The sequence below is a fragment of the Diabrotica virgifera genome, chromosome 5 (genome assembly GCF_917563875.1).
Source record: "Diabrotica virgifera virgifera chromosome 5, PGI_DIABVI_V3a".
Taxonomy (NCBI): domain Eukaryota; kingdom Metazoa; phylum Arthropoda; class Insecta; order Coleoptera; family Chrysomelidae; genus Diabrotica; species Diabrotica virgifera.
The window spans coordinates 206,754,085-206,774,524 of record NC_065447.1 but is presented as its reverse complement, the minus strand read 5'-3'; the positions used below and the strand labels follow the sequence as shown (position 1 = coordinate 206,774,524).

Here is a 20,440-nt window from a genome sequence, read left to right as displayed (position 1 = left end):
ATGTAATTTGAACATATGTTCGATAATCCGAACAATTTGATAATCCGAACTACCCCTGTACCAATTAGTTCGGATTATCGACGCTCTACTGTATTTATTTCCGGTTCTTCTTCATTGCTTGCAACCAGATCCATTCCTAGGTACGTGAATCTATTCACATGTTCTATATCGTCAATAAAGTGTTGTTGCGCCGGTCTATTTGATCTGGTTTGTATGAGTAGTTTTGTTTTATTTGTGTTTATTGCTAGCCCTACTGCTTCTGCACTCTGTTTCAACTCAACGTAGGTTTCTTCCGCTGCATTCATTGTTCTGCTCATTATGTTTATATCATCCGCGTATGCTGCTAATTGGGTAGATTTGTTTGTAAGTATGTTATTTCCGCTCACCGTCAACCGTCTAATTACATATTCAAGAACAAGATTAAAAAGCGTTGGAGCCAGTCCGTCGCCTTGTTTCCGTTCATACTCAAGAATACATAGAACTTAATAAAACAATTAGAAAAGAACTAAAACGCGACATACAAAAATGGAACGAGAACTTAATAGAGCGAGTCATTGAAAACAACAGAGGCTTAAAATGTATAAGACCCGCACTGGGCGTTCAAAAAATCATCAAAATTAAAGACGCCAATAATAAGGAAGAGAAGGACAAATATAAAATAATAAAAATAGTCGAAGACTTCTATAAAACCTTATACAGCTCGCAATGCCAGCCTAATGAATCAACAAAGGGGAGCGTCAAAAGAAAAATAAAAAACGTGGGATCAGAAGTACTACCAAATATAAAGGGATTCGAAATAGAAAGAGCTTTAAAAGAACTAAAAAACAATAAAGCTCTAGGATATGACGGTATAATTGCCGAGCTCTTGAAAACAAGCAAAACAGTAACAATCCCCATATTAACAGAGCTATTTAATAAATGTCTCCATAACAGCAAGATCCCTAAAGACTGGAAAGAAAGTCTAGTAATACAGTCTAGTAACAATCCCCATATTAACAGAGATATTTAATAAATGTCTCCATAACAGCAAGATCCCTAAAGACTGGAACGAAAGTCTAGTAATACTTTTACACAAAAAGGGGACAAATGTGACCTACTGAATTATAGACCTATATCGTTGCTCAGTCAAGTATACAAACTATTTATGAGAATTATTAACAACCGGTTGACCTACAAAATGGACAGTTACCAACAAGTGGAACAGGCTGGCTTCCGCAAAGGATTAGTACATCAGACCATCTGCTGACAATGAGAACAATGATAGAGAAGGCAAATGAATACCAGCTATGTACCCGTATTTCTTGCTTTCGTAGACTATGAAAAGGCGTTTGATAGTATAGAGATGTGGGCCTAGAACAAGCTATTAATAATTGTAGAATAGATTCAAGATATAAAATGCAACTATGATAATACAACTAGACGAAAATATAAATCCCATCTCCATTAAGAGAGGCGTGAGACAAGGAGACGTAATATCGCCAAAGCTTTTCAACCTAGCCCTAAAAGACGTCTTCAAAACGACAAATTGGTCAACCTATGGCATTATCGTTAATGGCAAGAAGCTAAACCACCTCAGATTCGCTGACGACATTGTGATTATAGCGAGCTCATTCGAGCAACTGCAAATTATGATGGAGCAACTCGCAGGCAGCTCCCAATACGTCGGCCTGAAAATGAACATTAGAAAAACAAAAATAATGACAAACACGGATGACCCCAGACGTATAACTATAAATGGCAGTGAGATAGAAAAAGTCCAGGAATATATCTACCTAGGCCAAATCCTGAAACTTGACAAAGAGAACCAAAGTGCGGAAATTACTAGGAGAGCAAGACTAGCATGGGCAGGATTTGGAAAACTTAGTTGGATACTTAAGAACCGCAAAATACCCCAATACTTGAGGAGCAAAGTGTTAAACCAGTACATCCTTCCTATCATGACATATGGATGTCAAACCTGGACCCTAACCAAGGCAAATATGAATAAACTAGCCACAACAGAAAGAGCAATGTTAGGTATACATACAACTGTCAGATAAAAGAGGAACGACTGGGTAAGATCAAAAACAAAAGTCGAGGACATAACAACAAAAGTTGCCAAACTTAATTGGAGCTTCGTAGGCCACACTGCTAGACAAAAAGACCAACTTTGGAATGCAACAGTACAACATTGGAGACCATACCAAAGTAAACGACCGAGAGGAAGACCAGAGATGAGGTTGGTTGATGATATTAAAAGAGTAGCCGGAACAAATTGGAAATATGTTGCTCAGGATAGAGACCGATGGAGGGAGTTGGGAGAGGCCTATGTCCAAACGTAGACGATAGAAGGCTAAGAAGAAGGAGACATACACAATGGCACATTTTACTCTGGGCTAATTAGCAAAATACAAGGAAAAGTTATTTACCAGCAATTTTATTGCTGGAATCGAATCTTATTATTGTATGTATTAATAATATAGATATGCAAAGTCCGCAGATAGTGTGCTACTTTTTTTATAAACAAAATGGCGCCCGAAAATCGTGTTTTTTTTCAATTTTTGCTCTATAACTCCAAAGATTTTAACTTTAGACCAAAAACACCCAAATAAAAATTCACCGCAATTAAATTCTGCATAGAGACGTGTTTTTTCCGATTTACTTCGACGAAAACTTTCCCCGGAAAAAGCGGGTTTTTCCAACAAAATCTTTAATTTTCGACTAAATTTAAAAGCCCCTTCCGTATATATTATAATTCCAGAAGTCTATGGAAATTGAATGAACAGTTTAGCAACAATTAAAATGTTAATTAAAAATTTACGGTCGCTATAATAACGACAATAATTGTGATGCATAAGAATAACTATGATTTTTTCATAAAAAGACACTATACCTATCTAATGTACTCTACAGAATTGATATTGGACTATTTAAGCGGCCTCAGGAATATTGTAAAATTATAAACAATTTTTTGGTTTATAAACAAATAGAATATCTCGGGAAATATTAAACTAAATTAAATTGCGAAAACGGTATTCGAAAGACAGCAGCAGGATGCTTCTTTTAAAAGAAAAAACGTTTAATTATGACGAGTGGTTCCTGAGATACAACCGGTCAAAGTTGACCGGAATTTACGGCAAAGATATAAACAATAGGATCATAATTTTCAAACCATCACCTTTTTATTTTTGTCCTCTTTCTCCACACCAATTTTCATATCTTTAAAATCCTCATAACATATATTATTATAATAAAAACTATCGATAATACGTGTGAAAATTGCCAAAAATAGCAAAATTCCAATCAAAAATTAGGTTGGAGAAAATGTAACCCTCAAAGTTCAAAATCGGTATACGTTAACAAAATGCATTTTCTCGGCTTCCCATGGAGCAATTTCCTTCATTCTTTTTTTGTTCCCTAATAACTCGAGTAGAGCCATCGAACTAACGCATTATTAAATGTCAAACTTGCTTTTGTTTTGTTATAATAGATTAATTTATTTATAAGAACAGAAAATTACATATTTTTTCCAGTTGTAGGCTTTTTTTTAGATAAACTTACTACAAGTGTACCTTTTAAAGTTAAAAACATAAATATTCTCATTTGAAAGCTGTATAATTATTTAAACAATTTTTATTTAAACAAATTAAAATATTGTGTTATAATAAATAAATAAATTTATTATAACAAAACAAAAGCAAGTTTGACATTTAATAATGCGTTAGTTCGATGGCTCTACTCGAGTTATTAGGGAACAAAAAAAGAATGAAGGAAATTGCTCCATGGGAAGCCGAGAAAATGCATTTTGTTAACGTATACCGATTTTGAACTTTGAGGGTTACATTTTCTCCAACCTAATTTTTGATTGGAATTTTGCTATTTTTGGCAATTTTCACACGTATTATCGATAGTTTTTATTATAATAATATATGTTATGAGGATTTTAAAGATATGAAAATTGGTGTGGAGAAAGAGGACAAAAATAAAAAGGTGATGGTTTGAAAATTATGATCCTATTGTTTATATCTTTGCCGTAAATTCCGGTCAACTTTGACCGGTTGTATCTCAGGAACCACTCGTCATAATTAAACGTTTTTTCTTTTAAAAGAAGCGTTCTGCCTCTGTCTTTCGAATACCGTTTTCATAATTTAATTTAGTTTAATATTTCCCGAGATATTCTATTTTTTATAAGCCAAAAAATTGTTTATAATTTTAAAATATTCCTGAGGCCGCTTAAATAGTCCAATTTCAATTCTGTAAAGTACGTTAGATAGGTATAGTGTCTTTTTATGAAAAAATCATAGTTATTCTTATGCATCATAATTATTGTCGTTATTATAGCGACCGTAAATTTTTAATCAACATTTCAATTGTTGCTAAACTGTTCATTCAATTTCCATCGGCTTCTGGAATTATAATATATACGAAAAGGGCTTTTACGTTACCAAGTTATTTAATTATTGATTAACAACTACTTATCTAAAAGTTTAGTTGAAAATTAAAGATTTTGTTGGAAAAACCCGCTTTTTCCGGGGAAAGTTATCGTCGAAGTAAATCGGAAAAAACACGTCTCTATGCAGAATTTAATTGCGGTGAATTTTTATTTGGGTGTTTTTGGTCTAAAGTTAAAATCTTTGGAGTTATAGAGCAAAAATTGAAAAAATCACGATTTTCGGGCGCCATTTTGTTTATAAAAAAAGTAGCACACTATCTGCGGACTTTGCATATCTATATTATTAATATATACAATCATAAGATTCGATTCCAGCAATAAAATTGCTGGTAAATAACTTTTCCCAAAAATGGCCTATTAGGTCTGGATCCCGCGTATGAAAAAAAAGTTGATTAATAGCAAGCTGAAAATTTTTTAATAGCTTAAGGGTGTCTAATCGGACAAACTTTGATATATGCGAGCACTGGAACAGGGGAAGTTTTAATTGTGGAACAGGTTAAAAATTTGGAACAGTCACACCACGAAAACGGCACATTTATTTTGTCCGACAGAACAGACTTAAACTCTCCGAACAGAGATTAAACTCTCATGCGAAAATCAAACTGCTATTTATCACCTGTCATAATTCCTGTCATTTGACATATTCTACATGTTCCACGCATTAAAACGCCCATTTGGTGACAAATAGCAGTCTGATTTTTGCATGAGAGATTAATCTCTGTTCGAAGAATTTAAGTCTGTTCTGTCGGACAAAATACATGTGCCGTTTTCGTGGTCTGACCGTTCCAAATTTTTAACTTGTTCCACAATTAAAACTTCCCCTGTTCCAGTGCTCCCATATATCAAAGTTTGTCCGACTAGACACCCTTAAGCTATTAAAAAATTTTCAGCTTGCTATTAATCAACTTTTTTTTCATACACGGGATCCAGACCTATATTCTCCGATAATCAGCCCAGACTATTTAACTTATACATATAAGTCTGTCGCCTTTACAGAATGATGCTCGATTTAAGTCTTCAAGTATTACCATATCTAGATGGGCCAAAACCAAATGGGCTGTCAGCGGTGAAAGGGCGAAGGGACACGCTATTCGCTCCATAAGAGATAATAAACTTCGAAGAAGTGTAATATTGTGTTGCAGACGTCTATCAACAGTTAAACACCAGCTCAGTCGCGGACGCTTTCTCAAATAAGTCTTAATGGCTTTAACCAGGTTTCTGCAGACGAACCTTCAGCATAGTAGTGCAGCTTTGACAGACCTTACGAACATTCGATTTGACCTTCATATAACAGCCACTGGGTGTAGCAGGGCCGAATTAATAATACTTTAGTCAGATCACCGTGTCAAAACTATGGAGTGGAGGAAGAACTAAACTACTAATCTAGAGGGAGCAACGGAAGAAAAGAGAACTAAAATGAATAAAAACTTCGCGATATGATTTCATATGAATATGAAAGAAAAATCCCCGGATTCGAGATAAACTCAAAAACTTGGGCAGCAATGATCGTGTTAATGTTATATTTGTAATAAGTTATAAAAGGGTGCTTTAAAAGTATTGTTTGATATTTAGATATCCCAAGATAAAGCCTGCTTCGCTTTTCAGCAATAAAAACCTTTTTAGTTTAGGCAACGCAGACACGTCAATAAAATTTCTCTATAATTTTTACAATAACTAAATCAACTTATTTCTTGTGGTATTTTTGTTAGCCACTATATTTCATGGGAATTAACCACAATATACATATGTCACTATATTTGACATATGTGTACATAATGTAAAAAAACTGTATAACTTTATTGAGTACTTTGAGTTGCTGCTTAATTACTTTATTTCAATTGATTTAAATTCACTATTGGCGTGTTTGCTTGTCGCAAAGTTGACGATTGACAGTTATTTTTAAAATTAAGACTGTATCTTGAGATTATTAGGTTTAGCTGTTTAGTTTATTTTGTGGTGAAATTGTATTAAAGCTATGGTATGCTATAGTTATGTCTCTAGATACCTCAAAGGAATAACTGTGTAGAACTTAAATCAAAAATATCATAGGGTCATTCCATTTCAAATCACTCAATTTTGGAGCAAAAAAAATTTTGGACCTCCGATTTGTCTGAAAATTGGTATATAGCTTCTGCGGGACGTAAAAATAAGATATTTAAGGTCAAAAAATCTTCTTCTTTTTTTCTCAAAATGTTATTTTATGCGATTTTACAGTGATTTGGTGTTTATTGATTCAAAACAAGCTTTTGATCAAATTTTATAGTGTAGAAAATGTTAAAATACCGTTTTTACATTTTTCTCCATTCCCAAAATACATCATAATCGATTTGGCTGAAAATTTGCCCACAGATAGACAAAATATAGAACTTTAAGTGGTGAGAAGGATTTGAATTATATTACAATACCAAAAAAAGTTACATGCAATATTATAGTCAAAAATACAGGCGTCTACTGTAAGTACAATTAACTCGAAAATATCGACCTCACGACAAAAATTGTTAAAAAGAAATTGTAATAATTGTAAATACGATTTATTTGGAACAATTTCAGTTCCTACCATTTTTGTCGAAAAGTTAAAAATGGCGGAAATATTGAGCAAAACAGGTTCTCCTTTAAAATCAAGATGGTGGCTAACGTAACGGAGGAATTCATTCGTGATTTTAAATTTAGGCTACTATTGACTCCCCTAAAGATCAGAAAAATAAATTTTTGGGCAGCTCGGCATTCAAGGTCAAATGCTCTCCCGACTGGAATAATATATACTTTTGAGTCTGATATTACTGCATATAACTTTTTTGATATTGTAATATAATTCAAATCCTAACCACTTAAAGTCCTATCTTTTGGCTATATGTGGGCAAATTTTCAGCCAAATCGATGATGATATATTCTGGGAATGGAGGAAAATGTAAAAAACGGTATTTTAACGTTTTTTACACTATAAAATTTGATCAAAAACTTGTTTTGATTCAAAATAACTTATTATAATGCCATATAATGACATTTTTGAGTCCTTTCTATTAAAATATTATGTTTTTCATTGATACTTTACGACAGAAAATGCAAATTTGTTTAAATAAACACCAAATCACTGTAAAATCGCATAAAATAACATTTTGAGAAAAAAAGAAGAAGATTTTTGACCTTAAATATTTTATTTTTACGTCCCGCAGAAGCTATGTACCAGTTTTCAGACAAATCGGAGATCCAAAATTTTTTGCCATGGAGTGATTTGACATGGAATGTACCCAAATGATTAACCAACAACGCACAGAAAAATAAAATATGAAAAGAAACAAATGGTAAACTACAAATACCAACATTAAAATTTTAGACCCCAACGCAGCAGTTTTTTATTCCCATTCTGTCGTTTCTATTTCCATTCTGTTCCGATTTTTTTTTTTTAATTTTTGACACAGTCAAAAGTTAATGAGACCTTCTAAGGCTCATTTGTATGCGTAGAAGCCGAGATATGATCGATAAAGCTTCGAAAAATATTTATTTTGCAATTTGCATTGTGCACTAATTTTACAATATCTTGAGTTCTAATTGTTGGATTTACGTTTAGTAAACGTTTTTTCTTCGTTTTTTATCAACGAACAAATTTTATTTGAAACATTCTTTTTTATCTCTTTTAGTTTATGAGCCAGAGCCTTATAAACATTAAATTGTTTATAACAATTTTTTGACCACTCGTATCGAAATCCACCCTCGAAATTCGTAATCAGCAGGCAAAAATCCATAAGAAACCGTTGAGTTTGTCCATCAGAATTGAAAAGGACACGGTGACCTCTATTTGGCGCCTAGACTAAAATTGTTGTTACCATTATCTTTATCTTGTAAAATATATAATCCTTTAAAAGTAGTGTGGAGACAAAAATACTTTCACCATAAAATACCCGACTTTACGTACCGATACGTAATCATAGCATACATCTATTTCAGTAAATCCGCTCACAACAGTCACAGCAAGAGCATAAGTTACTCACCTTCGAAGAGTTTGACAGGTACTCCAAGTCTGGGTGTCAAGAAGTCGCACAAACTTTCAAAGGAGAAGCGTAGGTCCAGTAAGACTGACCTAATCAGCCCTCCAGTCGAAAAATGCGCTACGCAGTGGTACACTTCCGATAGTGAACTGAATAATGTTAATACAACGAAGCCGAATACTGTGTTTGAATTAACACAAGAGGTAAGTCACGATAGATTTAGATAGAGGTTTTGTTGCTTGCATGCAGTGTATGTATATTTGGTCTGAATTGTTTATTAGCTTTCAATGTTTTTGCTAAATGAGTATGCATTTGAGTTTTTGCATTTTATGTATTCTATGTAATCTGACAAATATTTGGATGATTTGTTTGTCTAATCCTAGAATAATCTACTCTCGATTTCACATAAATTGTATGTTTATATCTTTTGGCGATGGTTTTGTGCATTTTTTAGATGGTGTGAATTAACACTTTTTGTCACTTCATGGCAAATGGTATCTCGTTTGAAAGATATTAAAAATACCTATTACCTATTCAATTAATACTAATTTTGTTTGGGTTTCATTTTGATGAATAAATTAAATAAATATAAAATTGTAGTTTGGCATTAAATTAATAATTCGTCAAACGTCCGCCTATGGTTATTTGTCATAAAGTCGACGTTGACGTAAAAACAACTAGAGAATTGAAAAACGTCTACTTTTTTGACAAATAACCATAGGCGGACGTTTGAATCTTAATCTTAATTAATTGAAATTAATTTATCGGACTGGTTATCTGATACCCAATTTTTATCCGATAGTTCTATATTTGTACAAATTACCCTCCGATCTATCACTTGTGATTCGTATCCAAAATTTTGTAATCATGAAACATAATCTGTCATAATTAACATATTTACGTTGTCGGACTTAAGCAACGAGGCTGTAAATTTGTCGGACAAGAGATCGACAATATTTTTAATTACTTAATTATAAGTACCAGTATCTAATTATCTATAAAATTATCTATAAAAGTCAAATTCCGCCTTACTACAGTGAAATGACAAAAACATTATCTTCTAACAAGGTTAAAACATATTATTTAAACTCACATTTACCGCCAAATATGTTTGATATACTTATTAGAGAAAAATGGTCAAATTTTCAGTACATATTTACCGATGGGTCAAACGACGCAAATGGAACGGGCTGTGCAGTGTTCCACGAAAAAATTACCATCATCAGTATAGTTTACCCGTTGAATGCTCAATATACACAGCAGAAATGATAGCAGTAATGTTTGCTCTTCATTATGTACTACTGAATCCAACTAACAATTATGTTATATTTACTGACGACTGACAGTAAAAGAGTGGTGGACAGATTTAGTAACATTCAAACAGTCAAACATAAACCACATTGAATTGAATATTCTTAAAACTCTGTTTGAAACTATACAATTAGGAGTAAATGTAACAATTGCTTGGATTAAGCGTCATTCGGGAATAAATGGCAATGAAATAGTTGACGAATTTGCTAAATCAGCTTATATAATCGGAGAAAAAATAAACAAAAATTGAATTCCAGTTTCAGATATTGATACTTTTAAACTTAAAAATAATTGGCAATTGCATTACAGAGAATGTAATACTGGCTCAAATTTTGCTCATTGTAACCCTAGGATATCCTCAAGAAGATGGTTTTACACATAGACATTTTATAAAGACCATTAATCGGCTGAGAGCAAATCATGCTCTTACTCCATCTTACATGCATAGAATCGGCTTAGCAGATACTCACAATTGTACTTGTGGCAAAATCGGAGATCTAACACATGTCATATTAGAATGTCATTTACAGATAAATAACATAAACGACTTTTATAAGGAATTAAAAAAATTAAAATGTTGTTTCCCAGTAAACCTTAATACTTTAATATTTACAAATGATATGGAAATTCTTCATCTCATTTATAAACCTGTTAAATTATGTAAATACAAGTTGTAAACTAGGAATTATTTGTTAATTTGGTTTGAAAAAATTAAAAAGAAAAAAAATAAGATATAAAAAAAGAACATATAATAAAATAATAATAAAAAAATAAATAAAAAAAATTGAAACAAACAAAAAGAAAAAAAAACAAGTAAAAAAAATAGAAGTAAAAAAGTGATTACCACAAATTAAAATATATAATAAAAAAAATATAATATAATAATACGTTGTATCAAAAAAAATAATATTGTAGTACTTACGTTATGAAATAAGAAATTTATGACTATGAATCTGTAATCAATCAAAAACAAGTCTGGCTAATTGGCTCTGCCAAAGTCATTTTTCAAGCAAAAAAGAAAGTACCAGTAATTGAAAATTAAGAGTTTTGTAATAACAAAACTGTGCCGCGCTAGTGTGATATCTTGTGTATCATCGCTCCCTCTTTTTTTTTCCGTCAAAGATAATTTATTTTAGTTTAACGTACTTATAATATTTTGATTAAAATTAAAAATTATAGTTTTGCAATACCAAAACATAACCGTGCTAGAGCTACAGGTTTAGGTGTTGTGCGTGCGGAAACGCGTACAACCTGCACTCTGAAAATTTTCAGAAAGTGGTAGACTCGCGCAAACTAAGCAGTTAAAACCATTTTTAAGACTTTTGTAATAATTTTCAAAAATGGACGGTGTACTGGGGACTATTCAAATCGTATTAGAGCAAAAAAATTGTTCTGTCATTCATCAAGATTTAATTTAGATATATGCATGTATTTTATTTATGCAAGTAGCATGAATATTACTTTGGACACGCCTTTCTGATCTCTTGTTTGTATGTTCCTAATCACAACCGCCTTCTTTTTTTCTTAAAATTGCATGTAGTAGTTCGTAGCACTAAAAGTCACAAAACGTTTAATTCGTGTTTTTTCGTTTTAGTTACATCCTAAAAGACCTCTTCGATCCGAAGTAGAGAAAGAGAAAAGGTTAAGTCGTCCATCAAGTGGCCAGTATTCACGACCTAACAGTCTTTCTATTACTATTAGAGGAGCAGGAAGTTCTGGAACTAGTAGTAATAGGGATTCTATAGGTAAATTATCAACTGATATGATATTTAATCGATTAAACGTAATTACACACACACACACCGATTTTGGACGGCCGATTTTATACCGGCTGTCCAAATTCCAATAGTGAACCACATGTTATAACGGGACATTGCACACACGCCGACCGCTGATCGGTGCCGGTAAAATACCGGTGAGCAGCCGTACACTGCCACTGTATCACTGGCACTGGCACGACCGAGAAGTATTGGCGTATGTGACTAAATACAGTATTGCACATACATCGATATTTTATCTGATAATTCCATATAATTACGTTTGCACTGGGTGATTTTCTAGATAATAATGTTCTTATTTCGTTAGTGGAGGCAAGACCTGTTTTGTGGGATAAAACTTTAGATACATTTAAGGACAGGAATCTTAGAACAGATGCATGGAGAGAAGTTTGCTGCGTCCTGAAAAACGATTTTGAGATTATGAAGGATAAAGAAAAAAATTTGTTTAGGATTCATTATTATTCAATAACCTCGTGTCACGACAACAAAACAGTCAATTGTTTGACCCACAAACCATACATACTCTACTCTAGACGGTCCACGGCCATGTTAATCTTTCGGATCGAATTAACGCCATCTCTTGATTGGAATGAGAACTAAATTGACAAATTATAGTTACATGGGTATTTCAAACTATAAGTTTTTCGGGATTTTTGATGAAATTTCGCAGGAAATTTAAACAACAGAAAGACAATTTAATGTTTTATTCAATAATAATTATACTATAACTTAAAATTGCCTTAAAGGTTCCATCTACATAAAAAATACTAAAAGTCTTGTCTAAAAGTTATGTCTAAAGTTATGGTAGAGATAGTGCAAACACTCCTGACCATGGAGCTTCGCGAAGGCGGATATTTTCACGTTGAGTACAGTGCGTTTCGCATGGAAGTGGTCATGAGTTTTTGCACTACCTCTATTAGTAGGTAATCGGGGCTGAAATACCAATATAAACAAAAACCATAGTTTTACTGAAAACTACAAAAATATATAAAAAATTCTAAACATATTTATGTTATGTGAAAGCACTGTTTTTGTAATCAATCATGTTTAATATTTACCTAGTTAAATGAAAATTTTTGAATGATTGTTTAGATAAATACCTTATAATCTTTTACAAACGTCCGAAAAATAATATAAGCCCGAAATGTTGAATACACTCTTCTACAGTTTCAAGATCCATTATATTGTTTTTTAAATGTGGAGAAACACAGCACGGGATCATTAAACGTTCAGTGTAAATTAAAAACCCAACTCATAAAAACAGAGATGAGGTTAATAAAATTGATTAAAATTGTGATTAAATCTGATTAAAAACGTAACACAACTATAATAATTAAACCACAAATTGTAAAGTAAAAAGTAGATACAAAAATAACCCATTAATTTAATTGTCAACTGTCAATTGCTAAATGTGACAAGAAAATTGACTGAAGACGACATCTCTGGATTGGAATGGTAACTAATTTGCTGTCTTGACCTTGACCATTTACGTGAAAGGCCTAGAGTATGTATGGTTTGTGGTTTGACCGGTTAAAATTTGGTGAGTCTGCATGCACCTGCTACCAGTATAGCTATATACCAATATAGGCCGATTTTATACTGGCCGTCCAAAATCGGTGTGTGCGCAAATACCGTAAGGCATCTGTTTATCGGCGCAAAATAATATTTTACAAACATTGAATTCCGTTCAAATTATAAAGGAATATTTTAATCTGAAAGTTGATGCAGTAGTATATCCCTCCGTTTGAAAATAGATCAGCATCAACAATATCTAATGGGGGTTTTCCACTAAACGGGCAAAACAAAAACAAAACACAAACTCGTGTCGAATTTTTGAAGACTCGCGTGTTTTGCGACAGTAAGTTTTGTTTTTTGGAATGGAAAATAAAAAATTATGCGCTTTAACAACTAGCTATGTTTTTTATCAATAAAACCTCATAGTAGGGGAGGAAAGTATGCTAAATTTGCAGTTACTTGAGCGTTATGGGGACCTATTGGATTGTGAAGAGTGGGTGTTAAAACCAAAAAAAGTTAAGTTTTCCATAAGGTGTGAGACTTTCCATTTTTTAATTTAATTTTCCATTTCCACCTATCGTTTTTTCCGATTATAGAGCCATCGATCCATAATTGGAAAAATGTTGCGGAATAAAAGTTGCTTATTTTTACGTCCAGAATCCAAATCTGCAATAAAAATTGGGGGTCCTAAGATTTTAATGTAACCTGGCACCAAACACGACTCCCCTGTGAGGGGTCGTGTTTGGTGCCATTCGATAGATTTTTGAAAAATATTGAATACGTGTATTTTGCAGTTTTACGATCTGATGTTCATTTCGCGAAATATCGTATTTAAAATTTTTAGTTTACCCCCCACCCCTCTCCGTGGGGTGACGTGTTTAGTATTATTCGATAGATTTTTGAAAAATATTGAACACGTATTTTTTATCAAAAATAAATAACCATTTTCAATTTCGTTGCAAAACGAAAATACACCCGCATCATATTCTAGTCCAATCAGAGAGTGCAGCAAGCACCTCTACCGGTTTCGAAACTTATTAGTCTCTCATCAGGAGGCACATATGCTGCTCTCTCTGATACAACCAAAACAAACCCCGGCGTGCAGTCACGGATTGCAACGAACGAAATGGCATAGATGCCCTAGCGGCAACTGCTAGCAAAATACTAAGTTTTCAATCTAATGGCATATAAAACAACATAATGTTACTCTACATCCCTCCAGACTGAAAACAATGGGAACCTTCTCTGGTTACACCTCCGAGTCTTCTACAATTTGCAAGCCATAACGGATGCTGAGACTAAGGAAGATGATGGAATTTTACAATTTATAATTCACGTCCCATCTGCTCAGCGCGGTAAAGTTCCAACGACAATGGTTCACTTCATACTCCAATCAGAGTAAACATGTAAATCAAAAATGAATAACCATTTTCAATTTCGTTGCAAAACGAAAATACAGCCACATCATATTCTAGACTTAGACCAATCAGAGAGTGCAGCAAGCACCTCTACCGGTTTCGAAACTTATTAGTCTCTCATCAGGAGGCATATATGCTGCTCTCTCTGATCCAACCAAAACAAACCCCGGGTGCAGTCACGGATTGCAACGAACGAAATGGCATAGATGCCCTAGCGGCAACTGTTAGCAAAATACGTATAATAACGTATTTTTTAGTTTTTCGATCTGACGTTTATTTCGCGAAATATTCGCTTTTTTGTGAAACTTTGTGACTCGCCCATTTTCTTGCGCCCCGCTCAAATCGTCATTTTGAAATATACACTATTTTGCATGTACTTAACTTACCTTATCTTAATCTGACGATTTCGAGTTTTTCTAAGAATAGATTTTTTTTTTCGGTCTCCCCTTAATGAATTCTCCGGTGTTAAGAACCAATCCAGTGGAACTTGGATATTACGGCCTCGGTAGTTACGTCATCTCGGTTGTAACGTCAATTTTTAATAGGTCCGGCCGAAACCTATTCGATAACAATATTAAAAACCCGGTTTTATCGGCTAAAAATAAGGTAACCCTCGTCTATAGCGTCATAAAATTTTACAGACGGTTGTCATTTTTTTTATTTTATGAAAGATAAAATGCAATGGGTTTCCGGTTTGCAAACTTTATTTTTCGGAAAGGGTTGTGCAGAAGAAAATAATTGACTTTTTTCAGCATTAGAGAACTTTTTCATAAAATGTAAGTTTTATAGGTATACATTATAGGTTTTACTTCTTATTTTTTTATCCTAAATGCAGCAATAATGCTGTAATCAAATTTTGCCTCGTTAAAATCTCATTTTTTTCTACCTCTTGTATACCGTCACTCTGATATAGCGTAATTTTTTTACTGGACCCTTCAATGACGCTATAAGCAAGTACCACTGTATATGGTATAGGTAAATTTACAAGATACAAGGTTTCTCTCCATGTGATACTCTGACGCGCTTGAGTAACTGCAAAAATCCCCGCTTGGGCTCCCCTACCATCATTATCTGCTTAGTTTAATAAACAAGCGTAAATTAATTCAATAGATGTATTAAATAAATAATATATAAATAATAACAAATGATATTTATCTGTCTAGCAACAATATTATCACAACGATATTCTTAAATAATAAGGCTATAAAATACTAAAAGAATCACTCAAATCGGACCAATGGTTTAGGAAATTCGAGACATCAAACATGTCCAATTTTTAAGGTGTTCGGCTAATTTTGCCGGTGTGTGTATTTAGTCATTAGTTTCAATTCAATTCAAGCAATATTTCAGAAACCTGCTTCAAAAGCTATGTCTAAACCCGTGGTCTGCGGAAAACTTTTGAGAACTATTCGGCAGCAAATATTTCTTGAGCATTTTTTGTCTGGAATTTTTTGTGGAGATATTTACTCCAAAACAATATGCGAATTATTTGTCTGGAATTTTTTGTCCGGGGGTTATTTGTGAGAATTTTTGTCTAGGAATAATTTGTGGGGATTTATTGTCCGCGATTATTTGTCATAGTTTCAACTGTGCTGTATTCCCAACGAAATATTTGTCAGTTAAACTCAATTTAAATCTATATTCTCTTTTTAGGAACAACAGACTCGAGTATAAGTGAAGAAGATATAAATCCTCCTCCGCTGCCAGTGAAGACCAATCGAGATAGTGAGAATAGTAATGTATTACCTTACGAAAACTACAGTTTTCTGTACTCGCACAGGAATTCCACACTCAGAAACACCTTGACGTACACGGAGGAGGCGCTAGACATAGAACTTGAAAACGTCCCACCGACTCCTCCACCCAAACCGCCGAAAAAATCAAATCCAGTTGCACTTCCACCTTAGTCTCTCTTTCGAAACGTACAAATCATATCTTAACGACTAAAAACTGATTTATGATAGCACGGGACGTGTAATACACGGGCCGCGGAACAACCTGGCTCCGCACGGGGTTTTGATTTATGCTACGGCGACGGGACGCAAGTTGTATTTGCGAGTGTCTTGAGTGGGTTTCAAAAATTAATTTTACAAACATGGAATGGCTAGCGGTAGCTGTAGCTTTGGTTGAAGCACTTGATTAAATGTTCGTCATTCATTGTAGAATGTAACTTCTTCTTATGTAGCAGCTTCTTCTGCTCCAGTTGTGGACATATGTCTCCCCTTGTGTTTTTCATATTCGCCTGTCTTCTGCTATCTGGTGCCAGTTTCTTCCCGCATTTTCTTTAACGTCATCCATCCATATTTTTGCGGTTTTCATATGGGTCAATCCATGCCAAGTGGTCCAATATAAATTAAGTTGTTTGCTTAACTTTTTTAATATTTTTTATTTTTCTACCTTATAAACTTCTCTCTATAGAGAGTACAAAATCGCATTCATTGTATTTTTAAAAAAATGTTTTTGCCGATGGCGGCCATTTTTGTTAAAGCGTATCGATCATTTTTACGGAAAACATTGCTTCGCTTTTTAGCCAATATTTTCACTGAGGTTTGTCCTAGAACAATAAATCAAAAACCAAACTTTTTAGAAAAGTATGCTCTAAAAAAGGCCTATACCATTATTTAATTTCAAACCACTCAAATGAACCTCAAAGTTTGAAAAGGTAAACTGATAAAATGCCATTTTCAGCATTTTTTAACAGCATAAGGCAAGCCGATAATGGATTGTAATTTTTTTCTGGAAAAGACATAGGTAGATGCTTTAAATAAAAAATTTTTTTCAAAAAAAATCTCAAAAATGTAATTTTTTTGCAAAATCTCAAAAGTTTGACCCCTTATATCTCTGATGGGCACGGATGAAAAAATTTGAAATTTGGCTGATTGTTAGGCCGTAGCAAGTATGACTTACGTCATATAGGAGTTACAGGCCTGAAAAAATGGCCAAAAATCAAAATGGTCAAATTTGAGCGTTTGCGGGCAGGATAATTAAAATTCAAATAAACTGTCTAATGAAATAAAAATTAATCTAGTTTCACCAGATTTCACAATAAATAAAAATTTATACAGGGTGGGCCAAAGAAAAGAGTTCCCCTCGATATTTGGCAGTTATTAGATTTTAAGAGAATGCCGAAATAGGTCGATTTTTATTTTTAAATTACAATTTTTTTTATATATATTTCATACATTGTATATAGTGACATCATCCATCTGGGCATGATGACGTAATCGATGATTTTTTTTTAAATGGGAATAAGGGTCGTATGTTATCTCATTTGAAAGAGTGTTCAATTCTCTGTTTAATAATATAAACAATAATATCATTATTTGTTGAGAGTGGCCAAAAAAATAATTTTTTAATTAAATTAATTGACAAAAAAAAGATGTATGTAATTTATTTAACTCAAAATACATTTTATTGCTGTCAGAAAATAGAAAAAATTATTACTTGGCAAATAAACATTGCTTTTTTGCTTAAATTTAATGTTCAAACTGTCAAGATGTAGGTGGGAGGCTGTTTGTGATTTAATTTAACCGAAAAGATATGTTTATTTATGAAATAAACATCTTTTCTATTTTCTGACAGTAGTAGGTACAATGCATTTTGAGTTAAATAAATTACATACATTCTTCTTTTTGCGTCAATTAATTTAATTGAAAAAAATTTTTTTAGTCACCCTGTATAAATTATGATAATAATGTTAATATTAATGAATAGAGAATTGAACACGCTTTCAAATGAGATACCACACGACCCCTATTCCCATTAAAAAAATCATCGATTACGTCATCACGTTCTGATGGATGACGTCACGTAGAATGAAATATATGCCAAAAAATTGCAATATAAAAATAAAAATAAATCTATTTCGGCATTTCCTTAAAATCTAATAAGTAACTATTTCCAAATATCGAGGTGTACTCAATTTTCTTTTCTCTGTATTTTGTATTAATTGTGAAATTTGGTGAAAATAGATTAATTTTTATTCCATTAGACAGTTTATTGGAATTTTAATTACTCTGCCCGCAAACGCTCAAATGTTTACTCCTTATTCTACTTGCTAGGGGCTAACATTCAGACAAATTTCAAATTTTTTCATCCGTGCCCATCTGAGATATACGGGGTCAAACTTTGAGATTTTGCAAAAAATTACATTTTTAATATTTTTTTTTTGAAAAAATTTACTCAAGTCTCAAAGCTCAAACTTTTTTTATTTAAAGTATGTACGTATATCTTTTTCAGAAAAAAATAACAAACCATTATCGGCTTGCCTTATGCTGTTAAAAAACATGCTGAAAATGGCATTTAATCAGTTTACCTTTTCAAACTTTGAGGTTCATTTAAAGCCTTAAGCGTAGTTTAAAATTAAATAATGCTATAGGCCGTTTTTTAGAACATACTTTTCTAAAATCGATACGCTTTAACAAAAATGGCCGTTATCGGCAAAATAATTTTTTAAAAAATAAAATAAATACAATTTTGTGCTTTCTATAGACTGAAGTTTAAAAGGTAGAAAAATAAAAAATATTAAAAATAGTTAAGCAACCACCTTTGGACCACTTGCTTGGATTGACCCATATGTCTCGTTTATGTGCTCTTGGTCGTCATTGTATTAGTCTCTTTGTCCACGTCGCTTTCTCTTGTCACATATTTTACCCATTTCCATTTAGATTTTGCGATAACTTCGATGACATATTTTACTTTGAGATTGGTGATTGGTTAAGGACATAGGCGCAAAATGTCACCTGTCAAAATGTTCAATGTGTTTTAAATGTATTCATTTTTTTTTCGAATCCTGAGAAAACTAATAAGTATTTTTGAAAAATTTAAACGCCGAATGAAAGACTACATTATCACAGAGGGTAGAAAGGCCCTTAGAATAAACAAAAAGTTTCTTTTGAATGAGATATTTAAAATTAGAAATCACACTCAATTTTCTCTTAATTTTCACCCCTGTAACTTATTAAAACAAACATTATAGAAGTTTTCAGGGACGGAGTGGGTCGAGCACGGGGAAAGAATCATCATCCACGGGGCGAGCACGGCCGGTAGACGGCGCCCTTCCCCGTTGTCATTCCGTCTCGTTTTACTATAAACTACCCAATATCTTTCATATCACATGATTCTTCAACGTATCCCGCAAGACAGCCGTGTCGTACACGGCCCGTTCTAACATAAATCAGCCTCTAGTCTCTCTTTCGAAACGTACAAAGCATATCTTAACGACTAAATCTTCCACAAACGTAGTTATATATATTTTTTATACCTGAGCAATTGTAAAATCTTATATTTCGAAGTGCTTTTAAAGTTCTAGAGTAGTTACCGTAAGTGCCATTACATTTAACATATTATATTTTACAGTACTCATTGCCAAAATGGTATTGATTTTTAGATTTCTTTTTGTATATTAGTATTTATATTTTAAATTTTATGTGAACCAAAGAGTATATTTATTAGATGAATATGTACAAATATATTTTTGCATTTTTTACTATACCTTCATTCTATTAACGATTATTCATTGCTTGTGGACTTTATTCGATACAACTCGACAACAAACTTAGTCTCATAATGAACAAAATATCAGAGGAAAGAAACTACAGCGTATCACAGCAGTGATACAGCCCTTGTAACTCAAGAATCTAAACAGAATTAAGATTTAACGTGCTACTGAATTCTATGCTACAAATGGAAAGGCAGAGAGCATATTTTTATCGACAACAGTACTACGTTATAAAAAACAGCAGATGCCTAACTGTAAGACATGAGCCTCATGACATAGCAGAATCTTTCAGTCAACATTTTTCGAATTCCGTAAAAAATTTAATTAGTCAAACTTCACCTGACTATAATCCTAAGAATCTTTCTTCGCCTATACACTCCCTTTTCCTTTATCCTGTTAGTGACGAAGAAATAAAAAGTATAATTAAAGACGTCTCAAAAAAAATCCTCGGCTGGACTGGATGAGATCCCGTATTCTATGTTAACACATGTATCTCAATA

The 20,440-nt window shown here is 33.0% G+C and overlaps 1 protein-coding gene across 10 annotated transcripts in view; it reads left to right on the top strand.

Annotated features, from left to right (window-relative positions):
* The window catches only part of LOC114342691 (dedicator of cytokinesis protein 1), a 165,231-nt gene extending 145,318 nt beyond the window's left edge, over positions 1-19,913 (top strand). For 5 of the 10 annotated variants that reach the window (XM_050650545.1, XM_050650544.1, XM_050650542.1 and 2 more), the window contains 3 exons: positions 8,378-8,621; positions 11,324-11,474; positions 16,094-19,913. In XM_050650545.1, coding sequence (XP_050506502.1) covers positions 8,378-8,621; positions 11,324-11,474; positions 16,094-16,347 — 649 coding nt within the window. In that variant the 3' untranslated portion in view covers positions 16,348-19,913. Of the gene's footprint in view, positions 1-8,377; positions 8,622-11,323; positions 11,475-16,093 lie in introns of those variants that run through there. The other 5 variants (XM_050650547.1, XM_050650546.1, XR_007698096.1 and 2 more) reach the window with 3 other exon arrangements.
* The last annotated feature ends 527 nt before the right edge of the window (positions 19,914-20,440 follow it).